The 22,376-nt window shown below is 34.8% G+C and overlaps 1 protein-coding gene across 12 annotated transcripts in view; it reads right to left on the bottom strand.

The window, feature by feature from the left end:
- Positions 1–3,930: 3,930 nt before the first annotated feature.
- LOC136037648 (uncharacterized) overlaps positions 3,931–22,376 on the bottom strand; it is a 26,326-nt gene continuing 7,880 nt past the window's right edge. For 7 of the 12 annotated variants that reach the window (XM_065720354.1, XM_065720361.1, XM_065720350.1 and 4 more), the window contains exons 2-3: positions 8,361–8,662; positions 3,931–5,227 (exon numbers count right to left, since the gene is read on the bottom strand). In XM_065720354.1, the coding sequence (XP_065576426.1) occupies positions 3,986–5,227; positions 8,361–8,654 (1,536 nt within the window). In that variant the 5' untranslated portion in view covers positions 8,655–8,662 and the 3' untranslated portion in view covers positions 3,931–3,985. The other 5 variants (XM_065720360.1, XM_065720358.1, XM_065720356.1 and 2 more) reach the window with 5 other exon arrangements.

Genomic DNA, 22,376 nt, shown 5'->3' with positions numbered 1-22,376 from the left:
GTCCGTTAGCTAGTCAGGTAGAATTTAGGAGTTGTTTTGAAAATTTTTTGAATAAATTAGCTAGTCGTAATACTTCTTATCTAGGAATATGTGATCTTAATATTGACTTAATGAACCTTGTTTCTGCTAATCAGAATAGATTTTATAGTAATACTCTGAAGTGTTTAGAATGTCCGCTAACTCATGGATTATATCCTGTATGTTTTGTACCATCCAGGATAACTGATACTTCATATTCAATAATTGATAATATTTTTTCACCTGAATGTGCTGTTAGTACATATGTCATTCCTGATGATTCATCTGATCACTGCATATTTATGGCTGATTTTTTGCTATATTTCTCGTATAAAGAAAAAAAGTCAACAAAGCGAAGAGTTTGGGGAAAAAAATTTGTTAAAATTAAAAGAAGAACTCGGTGACGTAGGGTGGAGTTCGGTAATTGATGAAATGGATCCAAATCAATCCTTTGATAACTTTTGCAATATATTGACTGAAAAGTTTGATCAATTTTGTCTGTTTAGAAATCTAAAAGGAAAGAGGCCTACACAAGGAAAACCATGGTTAAATGCATCGCTTTTGAGGTCTATTAATGAAAAAAATCGTTTATATAAAATTAAAATGAAGTATCCCACTGAAATAAATATAATACCTTTTAAAAACTATAAAAATCTGTTAGTAAGGATTCTTAGAGAAAATGAAAGTGTGTATTATGAACATTCATTTAAAAATTCTGATTCTCCCCGATAAACTTAGAATTTAATTAAGGATAAAATTGGAAAAAAAAGTTATCACATCCTGAGGTATTAATTAATACAAATAACGTAGAAGTTAGAGGACCGCAAGAAGTTGCTAATATGTTTAGCGATTATTTTGCTAGTGTTGGTAAATCAGTTGTTTCAGCAGGAATAGATTTGTCCTCTTGCAGGTCGTATAAACAATATTTACCCTCGAATGAATGTACGAACATATTTCTGGCCCCTGTTAGTTTTGCAGAATTCCACAAGGTTATCAAAAATATAAAAACGGTAAACCAGTTGGACATGATGAACCATCAACAAATTTGTTAAAGCCTATTGCTGGAGTTATTTTTGAACCGCATATCCACATTTTCAATTTGAGTATCAATTCAGGTATATTTCCTAGTAGATGGAAAAGTTCCCGAGTAACTCCGTTGTATAAATAAGGTGATAAATCTGATGTAAGTAATCATCGTCCAAATACAATTTTATCACCATTACATAGTGTTTGAAACAATATTAAAAGAAAGGATTTCTAGTTATTTGGTTAAAATAAATTTCTTTACCAAATATCAATTTGGATTTAGGGCAAACCGTTCGACCGATAACGCAGTTGCAGCACTTTCATTAGAAATAAATGATTGTTTAGATGATGATTTCCATGTGGCTACTGTTTTCTAAGATGTGAAAAAAAGTATTTGACACTTTCAATCATGAAATTCTTTATGACAAAATGATAAATTCCAGCATAAGAGGGAACGGATTACAAATTATTAAATCATACCTGTGCGGACGCAAATCCCAGTAGATGTCGGTGGGAATATGACTAATTTAAAAAGTCTTATTTATATTGGTGTTCCCCAAGGCTCAGTATTAGGTCCACTTTTATTTTTGATTTATATTAATGATCTTCCACAGGTCTGCAAGAGAATATTAGCCATGCAATTCTATTTGCAGATGATACAGATATAACAGTTATAGCTAGGGATTCATCGACATTGATCGAAAATCTGACTATGTGTTACCTCGGTTAATTGATGGTTTGTTTCCAATCATCTAGTACCGAATTTGAAAAAAAAATAAATTTATGGTTTTGGTCGTTCAAAACGTGCGACTCGAGAGACTTATTTCAGGTTGGTGACAAAAAAAAAATTCGTAGGGTCCAACCACATCGTTATTTAGGAGTTTTTGCTGATCCCCTTTTGTCATTTCACAATCATATTGAGTATTTAAGATTAAAACTTGCTCAAAATATTGGGTCGATGGATGGTGTGAAGAATATTTTTCCATTTACCATATTAAAAATAATTTACCACTCCCTAATGGCTTCTTATTCGAATTACTGCTCAGTTGTGTATCTTAATACCTTTTAGAAGCATATAAAACCCTTACAGGTACTACAAAATAGGGCAATAAGAATACTTAACACTTAATTTCTTTCCTTAAATTTGTTAGATTTAAAAGATATATACTTCCATATGGTATTTTCAAATCCAAAATTCAAAAAATTATTTCTATGACAAGTCTCCGTTAATTTTACTTCCTCGTTCGGATTGTCGGAGGTCTGGGATGTACCGAATTCCATTTGTAAGTTCTGAAAGGTCAAGGTTTTCGATTAGGTACCAAATGCCCTTCATTGCAAACAATTATAAGCTGAATGACAAAATTCTGTTTGATTCATCCCAAAAATTTCAGCTAAATATAAAAAAGGAAATACCAAAGATTGTTGGCTAAAATTTTGATTATTCACCATTGATGATGGAAAGTTAAATTATTTGATCTTCACAGAAGATTTTGTGTCCCTGTGTTTGGGATGGCCTCCCACGCCCCTCCTTCCCGATGTTTATTTTTTACCTATCCTCGTTATTTCTCTTTTGTGAGTTTTTTTTCCATTTTGTTTGTTTTTTTTGCCGTGTAAAATTTTGGAATTACTATTATAATGAGATATTGATTTTTTTTTCTATGTTTTTGCACTGTCTTAGCCGTACGAGCTCTGCTCTCTGTTGGGACATAATGTTGTTTTTGTATTTTTTAAGTCGAATAAAGAAAAAGTTGAAAATTGTATTGGCTAAATCGTGAATACCAAAGTTTGGAGCCAGTTCTTGGAGACTGATTGTATATTTAAGACACTCAGCTTTAATCTATTTTGTCAAAGAGCCATCTCAGTAATATGCTATTATATTTGGACACCAGGTCTTAGCTACGATTATAAGCACCAATGCTAAAAGTTTAGCAGATGTCGACCCCGTATGGAATCTTAAATCTGTTAAAACACACATTAGAAAATAGGAAATTGCTGTCCTTTCTGTTTTTGGCCCTATGTGGGAGTTCTTTCAGGTTCTAAAAATAACTTTTAAAGGAATGTTTACATCAAACACATACAAAGAAAAAAGAACAAAAGAAGCATAGTGAATCCTATAAGCAGCCGTAGGAAAACCTATGAGAAGGCTTCATTCGGCAATTAGTTGCCACGTGGAACAAACGCCTATCAGAAGTGATCATCATCATCATCATCCGGCCATTTAAAAGCTCTTTTATGAGGGGCACAGCTGCTCTTTCCGGTAAGATAAAATTAGGTTGCCTCCTAACCTTATTAGGTTGTAGATGGCTGGATTAAGCAAAACAAATTGATACTAGTTAGTGCGTAAAAGCTTGAAAATTATTATATTTAATTTGAGTGCTTGGGGCGCTAATTATGCGTATTTTTGACAAGACAATTAAATCTCATACTTCAGCACAGATTTGGAAGCACTTGTTGCTTTTACAAGCACTTGTGAGGGATTGCCCTAAAAATTACCCGAAAACCAACGTTTTTCTGATTTTGCCCTCCCCCTTCCCTTCCAAAAGGCTGGAGCTATGTGAAGCTGTATTGTGTCCAACTATTAACAAGTATATTAAATAATACTATAAAAAGCGTATATCGTGAAATTTTGGTAGCAGGTATTTCAGTGGATACTTGAGAGATTCCGAAAAAGAAAGAGACTAGAGTCTGAAGAATACTGGAAAGAAAAGAGATTCTCTTATTAACCAAAAGAAATCCTTCCAGAAACTTTATGGCTAGGACCCGCCTTTTGAAGGCCCTATACTACACTTGGAAAAACTCATGGTAATCTCACCTAATAATTTTAGTTGTGGGCATTTATGCTGAAAATAAATAAGGATAGTAACAATTTTTATCAAATCATACAAAGAAAACAAACATTAATTTTAATGCAAAACACATCATACATTTTATACAAAAAACACTATGGCGTACCGTATGCAGGAGGGATAACCATTACCTCACGATGAGGCAAACACCCTGACTTTTTCCAAGAGTCTACAACATTCATAGGCGACACATTTGCTATGTCCTGGTTCACTTTAAGCATTCTATCGTTTTTTTCATCACAACTTTTGTGCTTTAAATTGAGCTTCTGAGCAACTTTGTGAATAATTTTTCTTTGCTCAGAAGTAAACTCGGATGAAAATTTCATAGTGCTAATTGAGCCTGATCTGATATACTTTTTTAGATATTCTCTAACATCTTTCCTAAAGTGTTTTTCTGGGTGTGCTTTATGAACTCGGCCCCCATTAAAACCTAAGCCCTTTCTACCTAAAGTTGATGCGACACTAATTGGTGCTTTCATACCTTGTCCATATTTACCTAATCCACCCCCCTGCCATCCAATCAAGCGGAGAAGTTTTTCACCCACTGCAACTCCTTCATCTTCTTTTAAATCCTGGATCCCTGTCAAATCCTCTATTGAAACGTCAATCTCAGTTGTATCTACCTTATATCGTACTGTATACTGATATTTCTTTAAGTATCTGTATACATAATCATATGCTAAATCAGGAAGATTAGTTCTGTTTTCGAAAATACATGAAACTACTGAATAATCCCCTATAAAAATCTCACACTTTTGCCTTTCCCCAACTTCACTAAGATTGAAACGTAATTCAAGCTTCCCAGCCTTAGCTGACCTACTCAGTATTTCACCTGCTGTTTCGGAAAAATTTGTCGTCTTTTCCACTTCAAGAATGACAAAATCTTTCAATGAATCGACAGGGAAATAATTAATTTCTATTAAAGTATTTAAGGGTTTATCGATTTGAGCTGAGTTTTTTGGGAAAATATTATATTCTAAAGATTCATTGCACACAATAGGCTGTTTATGTTTGTAATTAGACCCCTCACAATTCGGCTTAAATCTAGTAAATTTAGCTTCAGCTGCTTTTCCAGCAAATGCTAGTATCGGTTTGATTTGTCCGTGAGTTTTTGCCTGAAAATCTGTCAATATTTCACCTCCCATATCCTGTAAAATTCTCATGAAATCAGCAGGGTAGGTACATCCCAGAAAATGAACGTTCACGAGTGCACGAGATAGGCACAATAATCGATTTTCTGGATATTCACCCCAATGCATTATCAAAAACCTTCGCCGCATCTCCCATTCTTCACTTGTTTCGTACTCATCTCGAAATTTTCGTACTTCGTCCAAGGCCTTGAAATAAAATAAAGTATATATTAATTGCCCTTGATATGTGGTAGTTCATTTACGCTGATGGAAAGAAACCCTCAGCTAGATAACGTAAATTTTAAAGAAGAGCAAAAGAATCATTAGTTTCAGTTTTCGAATGTTATTAGTGAAAAAAAAAATTTAAACAGTCAATATTGAACGTTCCGATTTTCATACAATTTTGAAGCAAGAGACTGAGACATCCTTTAATAATGCACATCTAAAAACTTTTACTTGTAACAGTGGTAATTATAGATACTCGAAAAGAAAACTGGACATTTGTGGTCTAATGATTGAATAGTATTTTCTTTTACTCATCGTCAAGTTTATGCTCACAGTCAGAGGTTTTTTTAGTAGTTTCTCCAAATGTAAAGATATGAAAGGGACAAGAATAGCCAAAATATTTAGCTTTGAAGTTAACAGGATGTATTTTTGTTTTTAAGGTGGTTAGAGTGGCAATACATGTAAAATTAGCCTGAAGATTTCACTAGTTACTACTTTTATTATAATTTGATCCATATGTTCCACTAGATATTAACATATTTTTTAGTATTTTTTGGAACGAGGCAATATAGGTAGCTAAGCCGAGTGGAAATTAAACATAGGAAAGTAAGGTCGAACTTTAAAGCAAGAACCCAGGATAGATGGCTCCCACCCAGCTTGGGCGGACGTGGACTGACCATTCCTCCCCCCTCACCCTCAGGAGCCTAAGCAAAACTTTTCGTCCACACCAGACAAGATTAAATAAATAAATAAAGCTTTAGGACAAGGGTCTCAACCCTGCCAAGAGATAACTACAATGCAAGTTAAGTAAGTAAGTATGACGGCAATAGACCCTTAAGGTCCAAACCGGCGGTGCTGATCTCCGTTTCGTGGCCCTTCAGCCAGGAAGCACAATGGGGGGTTGGGGACCAGCCATCCTATGCTTTTGGAAACTCTTCTTGCTTACCTTCCCCAGATTTCTCCAGTTACCCATTTAGAACTTGGTCGACTATGGCTGAGCTTATAAAGTAACGCCACTGACCCCCGTCCCAAACCAAATAACTGGCCACGCCAGGGATCGAACTCGTACCTTGGACAAAGAATTCTAAACCAAGTGCACTAACCACTTAGCCAAAAAGGCTATCATAACTACAATGGAGAATGATTATAGTATTACACATGTCAGAATTAAGGAAGTGGTAAGTGTGCAGATAATGGAAGCTTCAGAAGACTAGTTTTCCGTAAGCTTTGGAGAAACAAATGCAAGATCACAACTTGTCAAACAAGCTCAGTCAAAGATAGATAATCTAAATGAATTGGAAACGCTTATTTGCTTTGAATAAACCCCTTTAGAGCTAGAACTACCCGTCATCAACGGTTGTCTAATATTTATGGTAACAACTTGATACCATGACAACGATTGATTTGATGCAATTTCGAAACACTGAAACAAATCATAAACTCTATCAATCTGTAAAATTTTAGAGAGAAAACAACACAAACACATTGATATGAAACACAATTGAAAACAATATTCTCAAAAAAACAGGTAGTAAATTTGACATTTTTTTCCCTTTTTGGCTCAGCATCAATTTCCCTGGAGATCTTTCGTTTTTTAATACATAGACGGCCAATCCCACAGTTCTAGATAAAGAACTGTAAGTAAGGAGGAATTAGGCCCAATAATATCCAAAACTCAGAAAATCTAAATTTTGATACCAATAGATGCATGAAAAGAATTGAATTTGTATGCTGATTCCATATATATGATATTCGTTAAGTTTATTGTTACCCATTAAAAAGCACAAGCCTTAAAAATTGCCTCGTCTTCAAAAAACAGGCGAAAATCCCCAAGGAGCCAAGAAATCTCGATGAAAATTGCACCACCAGATTCAGCATATCAAAGAAACCTTTTGCAGAGGTTTCCAGCTCCAATCTACAAAAATGTAGAATTTTGAAATTTTTAACTGGAAAAAAGATCACTAATACATGTTTTTTCCAGGAGTAATTGTAAAACAATAGTCCTAAAATATCGGGAGAGGGCTCATTCCAATAAAAAACAAAAGTTCTAGTACCTTTTTTAAGTAGCCAAAAAGATAGGAGGGCGTCTACGCCCCTTTTTTCCAAAAGTCATCGGATCAAAATTTTAAGGTGGCCATTTTGTTCAACATGGTTGAAAATTTTAATAGCTATGCCTTGGGGATGACATTTACCCCCCATCCACAGGGGAAATAGCTGCAAGTTATGGACCTTGTCCACTATATATATATATATATATATATATATATATATATATATATATATATATATATATATATATATATATATATATATATAGTATTTGTTATTGGGAAGCCCACAGACTTTTTTTTAACAGAGGGGAGATTTTCCAAGGCAAGAATCTTCAATAGAGAGAGAAGTTTCCAGGGGTGAACTTTCCAAGGAAAATTTTACACAGGGGGAGTTTGCCATAATTACTCCAAAAAAACTGTTTACTTGTCTTACTTTCTCTTTGTTGGCTCAAAATTTTACATGTTTAGACATCTGAGAAATTGTCTGGGGCAAATTTATGGAAGAGTCGGAATTGTTCAGAGGATTGTTTCGATGGGGAGGAAGAAATTTCATAGGAGAATTTATGCAAGAAAACTTAGCACAGGATGGGGAGGAAATTCCCAGAAAATATTCCATGTTTTTTTGAGGTCTTTGAGGTCCATGATGAAGTTTTTGGGGCATGATTTGAGAAATGATCAGAAGTTGAAGTAAAAACTATTTTTTTTTTCAAATAAAAGCAAAGAACAACATTGAAACTTGGAAAGAACAGAAATTACTCCGTATCTGAGGGGGATATCCTCTCCTCAGTACCTTGCTCTTTACTCTAGTTTGACTTTTTGTCCTAATTCTTTAAGAACGACTCCTGAAAAATAAGGACCGTTTAAATATGATTAAAAAGTTTTTTAAATGAAGGACAAAAAAATTCAGCATGAAGATCACCTTATAGAGGAGGGGTAGGGAAACCATCCTCAAATACAGAGCAATTTCTGCTTGTTTTAAGTTTTTATGTTGCTTCTTACTTTCAGTTGAAAAAAAACAGTTTTTCTTTAATAAATAAAAAAACAAAAAGCAAAACAAATACTACCTCTTCTTTTTGAGCCCTTTCCTTCTTTATCTGTTTTGATTTAGTCTTCTGAATTTCTTTATCTTGATCTGGGTACCTTTCTACTATTTCCTGGGAATGTGGAAACATTTCTTTGTCTTCTATTTGTTCATCCAGACATGGCAACAATTCCTGCTGACGTGGCGAAACGCCTCCTTTGTGTTCCTTTTTCTGTATCTTGACTTTATTTTTCTTTTTTGATTCCTTCAATAACTTTTTAAATATCTTCTCTATTTCTTCATCTTTGGGCGGTAAAATTTCTCTTGTTTTGACCATTGCAGCTTCTAGACAGATGATCAGTTTTAATTACACATGGTAGTTGAAGAAAGAACAATGAATCATTTTATTTATACTAGACAATTTTGGTAATACACATGATTTTGATGTTATTCATATAACCCAAACCAATCATCAGACAGTTTTCATGATTTAGCCTACTCAATTTAAAAATAATGCTATGTTTTACTAATTTATCGAAAACATACACACAACTGATACAAGTAACAATACTTTATTTTAACCTCCTATAAAACAGAACAAAATGCAAAAATTAAAATAACAAAATACAGAACAAGGACGAGCTGTAAAAAAAGTTTTTTTTTTATATCAAGATATTATATGTAACAGAAACCTTTTATCTAGAACTGTCATTACACCCCTTTAAGGAATTAGGCCCACGACTTTTCGCAAAATTACATCTTTCCTAGAAATTTAGTAGATTTTTGTTGATTCCTTGCTTTTTTGTCCTACTAAAAAAAAAGAACAACTTCTGATTCTATTCAAACAGTCCATATGTTTCAGGAGTCATTCTAAAGTAATTGGAACAAAAAGTCAAACTAGCGTGAAGAGCAGGGTACAGTACTGAGGATGGGGCATCCTCATAATACACAAAGTAATTTTTGTTCTCTTTAAACCTTTAATCTTGTTCTTTACTTTCAATTGAAACAATTTTTTTTTTATTCTAGTTTCTGATCGTTTTTTATATAGTGCTCAGAAATCTCACATCATGGAATTTTTCCCTGATAATTCCTCCCTCCCCATCCAGTGAAAACTTGATTTCTCAAAATTCACCCATGGAAAATCCCCCTCCTTATCGAAAAATCCTCCAGACAATTCAAACCCTGCTGCAAATTGCCCCAGACAATTTTCCAGACATCTCAACATGAAAAATAGAGACAGCAAAGAGAAAGTAAGACAGATAAAAAGTTTTTTCTGAGTAATTATGACAAACTCCCTCTGGAAAGTTCACCCCTGGAAATTTTCTTCTCCATGGGGGATTCTTGCCTTGGAAAATGCCCACGGCAGAAAATCCTCCCTCTCTTAAAAATAGTCTTTGGGCTTCCCAATAATAAATACTATACATAAAAAATTGAAATTTTTCATAAATTACAGTCTTTTCCCCTGGGGGGGGGGTCGACGGTATCCCCAAAGACATAGTTATTAATATTTTCAACTATGCTCAAAAATTGGCCACCTACAAATTTTGATCAGGCAACTTTAGGGAAAAGGAGGTATGAGAGGGAGAATAGATGCCCTCCCTTCTTTCTGTTTACTTTAGACAGGTGGTATATTATTTAATTTCCATCTCCCGATATTTTAGGACCATTGTTAGGTACGATCCTTCCCGGAAAAAAACAAATGAATTAGCATGCACCAGCAATCTTTCTTCCGAAAAAAAAACAAAATTCTACATTTTTGCAGATTGGAATTATAAACCTCTGCAATTGGTTTCTCTGATATGCTGAATCTGATCGTTTAATTTTCATTAAGATTCCTTGAATTCTTGGGGATTTCTCCTATTTTTAAAAAATGAAACATATTTTTCAAGCTTATAGCTTTTGATCTGTAAGGAAAAAAAATCAAACAAGTTTTATATATTTGGAATCACCACTCAAATCCAAGTCTTTTTATGCATCTATTGATGTCAAAATTCCGTTTCTAGGAGTTTTGGATTCTATTGGGCCTAGTTACTCCTTACTTAGAGTTTGTTACCAAGAATTATGGGATTGACAGGCTCCATATTAAACAACAGCTAAGAACTCATATGGCACTTGTGACGAGGTCGGAAGAGCCAAGGGCTCATATGGCATGATCTCTAGTAAAGTTCTAAGAATAAATAAGCTGATTTAAAAGGAAAATCAGAGGCTTAATGCCGGCCGGAATTTAAAAAGAGAGCTCTGAGACACGAGGTCCTTCTAAGTATCAAAATTCATTAAGATTCGATCACCTAATCGTAAGTTAAAAATACTTCATTTTTTTCTAATTTTTCCTCTCCCTTCAGCCCCCCAGATGGTTGAATTGGTGAAAACGACTTTATCAAGTCAATTTGTGCAGGTTCCTGACACGCCTATCAATTTTAATCGTTCTAGCACGTCCGGAAGCACCAAATTCGCCAAAGCACTGGACCCCCCCTTAATCCCCCACGGAGAGCATATCCAGTCCAGTAGCGTCAATCGCGTATCTACGACATTTGCTTATCCTACCCACCAAGTTTCATCCTGACCTATCCACTCTGAGGGTTTTCCAAGATTTCCAGTTTTCCCCTCCAACTCTCCCCAATAGTACCACATCTGTTCGTGATTTAAAATAGGATCTCTGAGAAATGATTTCCTTCTAAATATGAAATTTGATTAAGATTCGGTCACCTGTCCTTAAGCTAAAAATACCTCAATTTTCTAATTTTTTCAAATTAACCGCCCCAACTTCCCCAAAGAGAGCGGATCCGTTCTAATTACCAATCACGTATCTAGAACTTGTGCTTATTCTTCCCATCAAGTTTCATCCAGATCTCTGCACTTTAAGCGTTTTCCAAGATTTCCAGTTTCCAAGATTTCTGTTTCTGCCTCCAACCCCCTATGTCCCCGGATTCGATTCCAACTGAAAATGGAGCATCTAAGACATAAAAACTTTCTATATATCAAGTTTCATTAAGATCTGATCACCCATTCGTAAGATAAAGATACCTCAATTTTCATGTTTTGTAAGGTTTCCGGTTTCCCCCTCCAACTGTCCCAATGTCGCCGGATCTGGTCAGGATTTAAGATAAGAGGTCTGAAGCACTAGATTCTTCTAAATATCAAATTTCATTAAGATATGATCGTCCACTCGCAAGTTACAAATACCTTAATTTATCTAATTTTCCGAATTACCCCCCCCCCCCTCAAAGAGAGCGGATCCAGTTCGGTTATATCAGTCACGTATCTTGGACTTGTGATTATTCTTCCCACCAAATTTCATCCTGATCTCTCCATTCTAAGCCTTTTCTAAGATTTCCGCCCCCCCCCCAACTCCCCCCAATGACGTTGGATTCGGTCGGGATTTAAAATAGGAGATCTGAGTTACGATGTCATTCTAAATATGAAATTTCATTAAGATCCGATCACTCCTTCGTAAGTTAAAAATACCTCATTTTTTATTTTTCAAAATTAACCCTCCCCCCAACTCCCCCAAAAAGAGCGGATCCATTCCGATTATGTCAATCACGTATCTAGGACTTGTGCTTATTTTCTTACCAAGTTTCATCCCGATCCCTCCACTTTAAGCGTTTTCCAATATTTTAGGTTTCACCATCCAACTCCCCCAATGTGGCCGAATCCGGTCGGGATTTAAAAAAGAGCTCTGACACACGATACCTTTCTAAATATCAAATTTCATTAAGACCAGATAACCTGTTCGTAAGTTAAAAATACCTCATTCTTTCTATTTTTCCAAATTGACCATACCCCACTCCCCTCCCCCAGATGGTCGAATCGGGGAAACGACTATTTCTAATTTAATCTGGTCTGGTCCCTGATACGCCTGCCAAATTTCATCGTCCTTGCTTATCTGGAAGTGCCTAAACTAGCAAAACCAAGACTAACAGACACACCAACAGAATTTGCGATTGGTATATGTCACTTGGTAAATACCGAGTGCCATAAAAATGAAAGATATCCAGGGAGACTAATACTGAGCGAACAGGCAAATAAAAGAAAAAAGTTAGTTTTATTATCTGTATTTCCTAAAATATAGTTTTCAATTATGTTTCATATTCATGGTTTTGGTTTCTCCTGTTTTCTCTCTAAAATTTTCTAGAGAGAAACAGTTTATGATTTTTCTTCAGTGTTTCGAAATTGCATCAAATCAATTGTTGCCAAGGTATCAAGTTGTTACCAAAACCATTAAACAACCATTGATGACTGGTAGTTCTAGCTCTAAAAAGGCTTCGTCCAAGCAAGTAAATGTTTTCAGTCCATTTAAATTATTCCTTTTTGACTGAGCTTTTTAGACAAATTGTGATCTTACATTAGCTTCTTTAAAGTTTACAGAAAGCTAGTCTTTTGAGTCTTGCATTATCTCCACGCTCTTTTTAATCCTGATGTTTCAATAGAAAAAGAAACACTGGCATGTATATAGTGCATTGCCAAGTGCTGAAAATTGCACCAAGTCTCCAATCATAGTGAAGGTCCCTGGGACTACTTTTCGCCTGATTCTAAGCTGGCCTAGAAGCTTCGTGCAGACTTGAGAAGATGTATTAGTCCCTGTCCTCCACTGGTTTGTGACAACTAATTTTCCAGAGATGATCATTCTTTCAGTGATTTGAATAATAAGAAAATTGTAAGTTTGAACGTAACCCATTTAAAAAACAAGAGCCAGAGCGTCACTTGTGACGAGGTCGGAAGAGCCAAGAGTCAAGAGCTTCTTCTCACTGAGTTTCATTACGATCTTTTGACTCTAAGCGTTTTCCGAGATTTCTGGTTTTCCCCTCCAACTCCACCCAATGTCACGGGATCCGGTCGGGACTTAAAATAAGTGCTCTGAGACACGAGGTTCCTCTAAATATCAAATTTCATTAAGATCTGATAACCCATTCGTAAGTTAGAAATACCTCATTTTTCCGAATTAACCGTCCTTCCACTCCCTCCAGATGGTCAAATCAGGGAAGCGACTATTTCTAATTTTATCTGGCTGGGTCCCTGATGTGCCTGCCAGCTTCCAACGATCGCTATATTGATCACGTATCTAGTTTCGGATCTTCTTAATGTAAAAATTGGGGTGGTCCGAGATTCAAACCTGAGAACTCTCATACCCTAAGCGAGAATCATACCCTCAAGATCACAAGCCATATTTAAGAAGAACAATCATTCGTTTCGTCAACAAATAAAATTCTTCTCAACTATCTTGTTTGCTCACCCCCCCCCCCAGACAGTCGAATCGAGAAAAAGACTATTTCTAATTTAATCTAGTCTGGTCCCTGATATGCCTGCCAACTTCCATTGTCCTAGCTTATCTGGAAGTACCCAAACTAGTAAATCCTCCCCGACTACCCCAAGGAGAGCGGATCCGGTCCGGTTACGTCAATAACATATCTAGGGCATGTGCTTATACTTCCGACCAAGTTTCATCCCGATCTTTAAAACTCTAAAGGTTTTCCAATAACAGCTCTGAGACACGAGGTCCTTCTAAATATTATAGTTCATTAAGATCCAATCACCCTTTCATAAGTGAAAAATACCTCTATTTTTTCCAAATTACCGAATTAGGTGCCCCCCAACTCTCTCAAAGAGAGCAGATCTGATCCGGTTATGTAATTAACGTATCTAGGACATGTACTTATTTTTCCCACCAGATTTCATCCTGATCTCTCCACTCTAAGCATTTTCCAAGATTTTGGATAACATAGATGTTATTTTATGCAGGGAGGAAGGATGGGTAATGTGGCAGGGAGTAGGGCTCATTATAAATAAGGAAGCTGCTAAGTCTTGCTTAAGCTGAGAAGGTATTAATAATAGGATACTAATTGTTTATTTTATGACAAAAAAGAGCAACATAGTAGTCATATTAGTTTATGCCCTCTGTAGAACCAAGTGATAAAGGTGGTAGTGACTCAGCTGAATTGTATTTACAGTCACAGGAACAAATAGACATGATCCTTGGTAGAAAAGGATATTTTTGCTAGGGGAATTTAATAACCACGTTTGAAAAAACAGACATAGAAGGTGTGCTAAGTTAGGCAAATTTGGTATTGAGAAATAAAATAGTAACGGTTATAGACTGCTCCCCCAATCAAGCTATAAGCAATACAGTACTGTTAACGTGGTACTCACATGATGGTATGACTGCAAAGCTTATTGTTTTTGTTATTATTAGATGAAGACTGGCAGGATAAATATAGCATACAAGAATAAAAAGATGGTTTTATTAACGTTAGAAGTTATCTTCACTCTATAATAGTGTCTAATGTTAATCTAAAGCTAAAATTTACCAAAAGCTCTTACCTTCCAGGAAGCTAAGACGTTGGTAGACTCTAGGATGAGAATTTGATATAAACTTCCCAGGAACATTTGAATGATAAACTAGAGAGTCTGTAATTTGAGAATGGAGAAGATGGATAAAATAATTCTAGTGAGGTAATTTATGAAGTAGCAGATGCTGTCTTAGAAATGATTTCCAGAATATTAGTGGCAGTGATTTATGTCTAGTAGAGAAATGGAGGGAATTATTCAAAAAGTATTTAAGTGATATATCATAGGGAAAGAAGAGGAATGTAAGGAAGAGAAAGTATTAAAGTATGAATCAAAGAGGTAGAAAGTGAAGGTAATGGATAAAACTGCTAAAGATCTAGAAGATAAGGCAAGAAAGCATAATAGTAAAATATTTTGTTGTGTTGACATATTAAAAAAATCAAGAGGAGGTTGTCATTCTGGAGTAGTTCTAGTTAAAAGATATGAATGGGGCCACAATTAATAATAAAACAAATTGAAGAGAGATGGGATTACTTTTGAGAATGGGTTTAACAGTGATAGAGTTAAAGGAAATGATAAAGAAAAGAATGAAAATGCTTATAACATTTTGGAAAATTTATGTCATAAGAGTTTACATCACTATTTACATATGGAAAAAGCATGCAGCTATTGACTAGTTAAAGGAAATGATGCAGAAAAGAATGAAAATGCTTATAACATTTTGGAAAGTTTATGTCATAAGAGTTTACATCACTATTTACATATGGAAAAAGCATGCAGCTATTGACTCTTATTTTATTCATCTGCTACTTCACAAATTACTTCACTAAAATTATTCTATCTAACTTATCCATCCTCAAAATGCAGACTCTACAGTTCAGTATTCAGCTGTTCTTGGGAGTTTATATCAAAGAGTCTACCTAGTATTTCTAGAATCTACCAACATCTTTATTTCCTGGAAGGTAATCACCTTTTCTAAATTTGAGCTTTAGATTAACTTTAGGCACTATTAAACGTTGAAGATAACTTCAAAAATTAATAAACACTCTTATTATTCTAGTATCCTGTATTGATCCTGCCAGTCTTCAGCTTAAAATAACAAAAACAATAAGCTCTGCTGTCATACCATAGCATGAATACCATTTTAACAGTACTGCATTGGTTATAACTTGATTGATAAAGCAGTCTATAACCATTACTGTTTTATTTTTCAATGCCAAACTTAACTAGGCAAGGAAAAATCTATCCCCATTTCTTCAAATCTGTGCATTAAGGTCCTCTAGCAAAAATACCATATTTCTACCCAAGATCCTATCTATTTGTTCTTGTGGCTGTAATTAAAATTCAGTTGTGTCACTACCACCTTTATCATTTGATTCTAAATGGACATAAACTAATACTGTTGATACCTTGCTCTTTTATATCATACAATGAGCAAATAGCATTCCATTATTCTATTGATGTCTACCAACATCTTTATTTCCTGAAAGGTAATTACCTTTTCTAAATTTGAGCATTAGATTAACTTTAGGTACTACTAAATGTTGAAGATAACTTCAAAAATTAATAAAACACTCTTATTATTCTAGTATCCTGTATTGATCCTGCCAGTCTTCAGCATACAATAACAAAAACAATAAGCTTTGCTGTCATACCATAACATGAGTACCATTTTAACAGTACTGTATTGGTTATAACTTGATTGATATAGCAGTCTATAACCATTAATATTTTATTTTTCAATGCCAAACTTAACTAGGCAAGAAAAAATCTATCACCGTTTCTTCAAATCTGTGCATTGAGGCCCACTAGCACAAATACTATATTTCTACCAAAGATTCTATCTATTTGTTCCTGTGGCTGTAATTAAATTTCAGCTGAGTCACTACCAGCTTTATCATTTGATTGTAAATGGACATAAACTAATACAGTTGATATCTTGCTCTGTTATATCATATAATGAGCAACTAGCATTCCATTATTAATACCTTCCCAGCCAAAGCAAGACTTAACTCCCTTAGCTTCCTTATTTAGTGTTGTGGAAGTAACTAATTATAAGTATTTTATTGTTTTTCAAAGTATTTAAATGCGCATTTATTTACAACTTAGATCAAGTAATTTAAATTAGTATTTATTTTTTTTTCCACACTTCCTGTTGGGAAAAAACTATACCGCATTTCAATGGAAAAGTGTCAAGCACTGCGAAATGCAACAAGGCAGAGCTCAAAAACCTCTAATAAAGTCAAAATTTAATGTCAAAGCAGCTGATGGTTTCAAACACAACTAGATGAGATTCTAAACATCATGCTATGAAACGGATTGCTGAAGTGCAGGACAAGATTAGGCAGGTTTGAACCAAACTGAACCTAATGAAGGTGAAAGCAATTGGACTTGAGGAGTATGCCAAGGTAATGGAGCCTGCTGCCAGGGCACTTGACATACTACAGGACAACAAGGACTGTTTTCTGGGAATGCTGTTGCCCATATGTATTGCACTAAGAAAGGAAATGATTGACATGAAACAAAATCGATCCATCAAACACACACAAGCTCTTGCAGAAGTGATCTTGTATTATACATAGCTTTGCAATGCAGCAAAGTGAACTTAGTTTTAAGGAGTTAGCAACAGCTAATGGAAGCCACCCTGGTTTCAAGGGAAAATGGATACTGGGAGACTTGCTAGCCAAAGCTGATAATCAGTTGACTGATTGTGATGCTGGGTGTAGCAGTGTTGTAGGTCAATTCTAATTACTTTTTTACTTTCAACAGTGGTGGTATAAGGACAAGCACAGATTCTTCTTTTGGATATAAAATGAAAGTTTAATTATTGAGGTTCTTGGACAATAAAGACCATCTAATCAAGTCCTTGAAAAAATAACTGGACATTGCAAGAGTTTTCCAAAAGTTCAATACTTCCAAACCACTGTCAATTCTAGTATAACTTCTTTTTTTCTGTTGAGGTGCTTGGTTTCAACTGTAAAGCAGAATTAGCTGGGAGACATGAAGTTTGAGAAGCTTTTGTTATTGAAAGCAAACTTTTGTAAGAACTTTCATCATAAATTGTATATTTTGAGAAAAAATTATTTTGTAGCTAGAATAATTTGTATTTTAAGTACATATTTTCTAATTAAATACAAATTACTTCCCTGGTAATATATTTTCAATTACTAATTAATTATTTTATGATATGATTAATTTGTATGTGTAATTAAATACATTTCAAAAGTATTTCCCACACCATTGCTTATTTCTCATGAGCCCTACTCCCTGCATAATCACCCCATCCTTCCTCCACAATAAAATAATTTCTATATCCCCCCAATTTTTATGTTTCCAACCCCTGGGATCTGAGCTCCTGAAACTCCTAGCAAGTCCAGTTCTAAACTTCATAAATTTGCCATCAAAATTCTACCATAATATTTGTTTTTTAGTGTTGTCAGGTCTATACAAAGCTATTAAGCCACCTTAGAATCAGGCAGAAAGTAGTGACAGGGACATTTAGTATGATTGAAGACTTGGTGCAATCTTGAGCGGTTTTAGTAACATATATCAAATCCTATGCTATCAATCTTATTCTTCTGCCTTATTTCATATTCATGACTGCAAATATTACATCACCATGGCAAGGTAGGTCATTAAAAATAACTTAGCTAGGAAAAGTTTTTTTCAGCACAGCAAAACAGATGAAACAAAGAAAATGATTTATCAATTGAAATCAAGTGCAAATTCTGTGTTGTTTACTAGGCTAAAATTTCCTCAAGGGGCCCTACTCCTCAAGTCACCCTGCAGCTTTGTTTGAAGCCATGGTTTTGGGTAAGCAAAGTTGTAAACAGTCTACCCTAATGAAACTATGGGGTCAAGCAGGGAAGATTTCAAGTATTGGGGATAGGGAGAGGGGAAGGACTTTATGACAGAGCAGAGATTCCAAACCATATAGCAGTACTAAATCAGCTCCAATATTTTACACCCAGCCAATGATGCTTGTTAGAAGTAATATTGATGTAGTGCAAGCACTTGATGCCTGTGTGATGAGATCCCAGTATCAGATGCACTGTCTAGGCTGCAATTAAAGCACAAAATGCACATAAAGCCAAAGAATAACCTGAGCTTGCAGTGATTTCCTTTTTTTAGATAAACGCCTATCAAAGAAAGTAAACTAAATGGCATGCAAAAAGAGACAAGGAAATACAAATCTTGGCAAATAACGTCACAAAAAATTGGGAAGACTGCCCATCTGTATTAGTGTTATATTGGAATTAGCAGGATGATTTAGTAGCCCTGGCATATTGATCAAAGGTGATAGGATACCATTCCCAGAATCCTGAGGGGTGAAGTCATCAAGCAGTTGCATGACTCCTGTCTTAGCATTGCAAAGATAAAAGAGTGAGCCCAAACAGTCATATTTTAGCCAAGTATTCTTAAGAATGTAGAATACATGATACTCAACCATGTGGTATCCACAAAACATAAACCCAACTAGACAAATGAGCCAATGCTTTCATACTGAATTCCATCATTTCCTTTTGAACAGGTGAGAGCAGACCTGTTCAAAGTTTAAGGACAAGACACCATTGCAAATTTTAATAAAGATGATTTCCTGCCTGTAACTTCTTCTCATGTGGTGATAGCAGAACTTAGAACACAGTTTTTAGACAAACTAAAACACATTTTTTCCTGAAAACTAAAAACATAATTTTCTAGACATGTTGCCCCAGTGACTAATGAAATGCCCACAGTTTTAGTATGACAAAGTTTTAGACATTTACCAAAGATCAGGAAACCCACTCCACACTATGCTCAGTCAAATGAAAAAATCTGTCCAGTTTATTGAGAGACTGATGACTAAGGCACTAGACAGAAGGCAGATCTCAACTTTGCTCTTCTGGAATACAGAAACACTTCCCTTGATTGTCTAGCATCACCAACAGAACTACTCATGAGTCACAAACTTTGATCTTTGGTACCAAAACAGAAGTAGACACTAATCCCAAAAAGCATGGAGCACAAACTCTTCACACACGCCCAAGGAAGATCATAATTGTACCAGGCAATTGGTATGCCTGGTACAATTATGCTGCTATACCAGGCAATTGGTATAGTAGAATTAGATCCTCCAGACAGTTGGAAAATCTCTCACCAGGAGACAAGGTTTAGTTTAAACTGAACAAAACCTCACACTGGCACCCTTTTGAATCAAAATGAACAAACACCTTGCTTGTTTATTGTTAAATCAGATAATAGACAACATATGAAGACAACTAATGCTTTTTTGGAAAAGATAAGCATCATTACTTGACAAGCACATATTTGGAAAATGCAGCTCTGAATCTTCCTAAACATGCCACAATAGTAGAAGATATTTACAGCCAGGGCTGTTACTAGCCAAAATATTTTTTGTGGGGGGGGAGATATTTTAATGACTGGCTGCTCATTTTTACTGACTTTTTGTCAGTAATTAGCATAATGTATGTTTCATATAGAATATGTAAAATCACTGGATGAGTTGGTAAAAAAAACTGCATTTACAAACCAAGGCTTAGGATTTAGTACATATTATGTCAATATTTTAATGCTCTTTATTTAACCAAATGGAAAATTGTGGTACCATCTGCAAAATTGCATAAGTCAGTAGAAACCACATTTACCAACCAAGTTTAAAATTTTGACGGAAGACATGGTAAAGGATATGGCATTAGACTTTACAGTCTGTACTGGTGGTGCTGATCTCCGTTTCTTGGCCCTTCAGCCAGGAAGTGCAATGGGGGGTAGGGGGCCAGCCATCCTGTGCTTTTGCACACCCTTCCACAGAAGACATGTCAGTATTTTTGTAGTCTTTAGTTAACCAAACAAATATATTAGCCCCAATACATGACAGCCCTGGTGAAAGCAGCAACAGAACCAAGCCTGTACAAGTCAAGATCCAAAAGCTGCCTTCAGGGTGGGATGAAAGTCCACTAGTAGTCTAAGGCTAAAGCAAGCCCTAAGCATTGTGATTTGCTTAGATAGTGATATTGGCTAATTTTTCTCACTTCAGTCTGCAATAATTCTTTATCTTTCATTTATTATAATGCAATGATAAACTGTTTCATTTTTGTTGGCCCAATATGAATAAAAAAAAACACCCTGGCAATTATTCCTCTCACACTGCTTATTAGAAGGATTAAATATATTTTCAGATTTATCTTTCAAGTAGGAATGTTGCAATAATATTATTTTCCTAGATAAATGACCATATGGATAAAGGTGATTTTTTTTTACATATATAAGTCCTAAATAGTAATACTTCATTTATCATGACGAAGAGAAATCAGATGTAGAAAGAGACAGGTGTACTGAACTTTGTAAACCTGAAGATGTCAGGAAAGCCAGATCTGAGATGCCAACCCCTGATCACAATAATGTGTGAAGGACCAAAAACATACTCCAGAAACATATCTCTAAGTTACTACGTTGACCCTCTTCTGATTTCTAAGTCTCAGAACCTATTGTAATTTTGACAAAACAATATTATAGTTTAATTTATTGTTTTCCATTTCTTTTTCTCTTTTTTTAATTTTGATATTGCATTTTCTGCTATTTTAATAGAATTTGAAGATATACCAATTCATTTTTTTTTGTAAATCTAGGAAATATATCAGCCTATTTTTTTAAAAATCATAAATTGGGATTGAGCAGAGTTGTGAAGCTGAAAATACTTTTTTTGTGCTTCATTTAAGCAGAAAATCTGTTTTGCAAGGTTTTGCTTTAATAAAACAAATATTTTTGAAGGTTGTCAAAGGCCAGTGCCCTCTAGTAGAAGAAAAAGTCTTCCCAGGACATACTTTAGTCTAGAGATACATCCCTGAAATTTTCAATTTCTTAACCTAAACACTTTCTAAGATAGGAAACAATAGCTTCTCTAGATTTTACTTGTGCAATGTTTAGTGTGACTGCAAAGCCATGTGCTTAAAACAGGTGTATTTGACTTTTTTTCAGCTTGCTCTTTTTGTAGGTACATGGGTTTTTTGTTAGCCTATGTAAAAGCTTGAATCTTGCCCAAAATTGCATATAATATTCAAGATTAGGAGCCTTCTGTCTGTGTTTAAAAAAAAAATACTTTATAATTCTTAGATTACTTTATTTTATACATTTGTTCCAGATTATGCAATGGCTGAGTAGGCTACTGCAAATTTCTCAACTAAATCTTTTCAAATTTTTTAAAAGTTATCATCTTAATTTTAAAGCATTTCCTTCTGAGGAATCATTGTAAAGTACTATCTTATTTATTTTTTATCCTTAAAGTTTGTTCAGAAGACCTATTACTATACCTATGCATTCTTACCAAAGACTAGTACATAACTAACCTAGACTATTTCAGATAAAAATCTATCTGTATAAAATTAACTTTGGTAAACATGTAGGCTAAATCAACAGAATATTCAGATAGCTAAGAAACAAATTCAACTCTGAAGTCAGAATTTCATCATCAATAAAAATATGACATCCATTGCAAATTCATTCTAACCTTGCTTCAATATATAGCCTATATTATTTATTTCCTGTGTACTTATTCATTCTTGATTTTATCAATGCCAATTCAATTTGTGTGTAAACTGGTATGAACAACAATATCACTAGCACAGTTATATTAATTGTGGAACTTATGTAATATCCCAACCTAACTCAAGCTCTTGATCTGTGCAATCTGAGAAAAACTGGTATTTCTGTCTGCAATAGGTTACAATTAGTGATAAAATTCTGGTTTAACAAATTTTTACCATCTTGAAAAGGGGTT

This window comes from Artemia franciscana, chromosome 17 (genome assembly GCF_032884065.1).
Source record: "Artemia franciscana chromosome 17, ASM3288406v1, whole genome shotgun sequence".
NCBI classification, from domain to species: Eukaryota; Metazoa; Arthropoda; class Branchiopoda; order Anostraca; family Artemiidae; genus Artemia; species Artemia franciscana.
The sequence above is the reverse complement of the archived record's forward strand: the minus strand, read 5'-3'. Positions and strand labels throughout refer to the sequence as shown.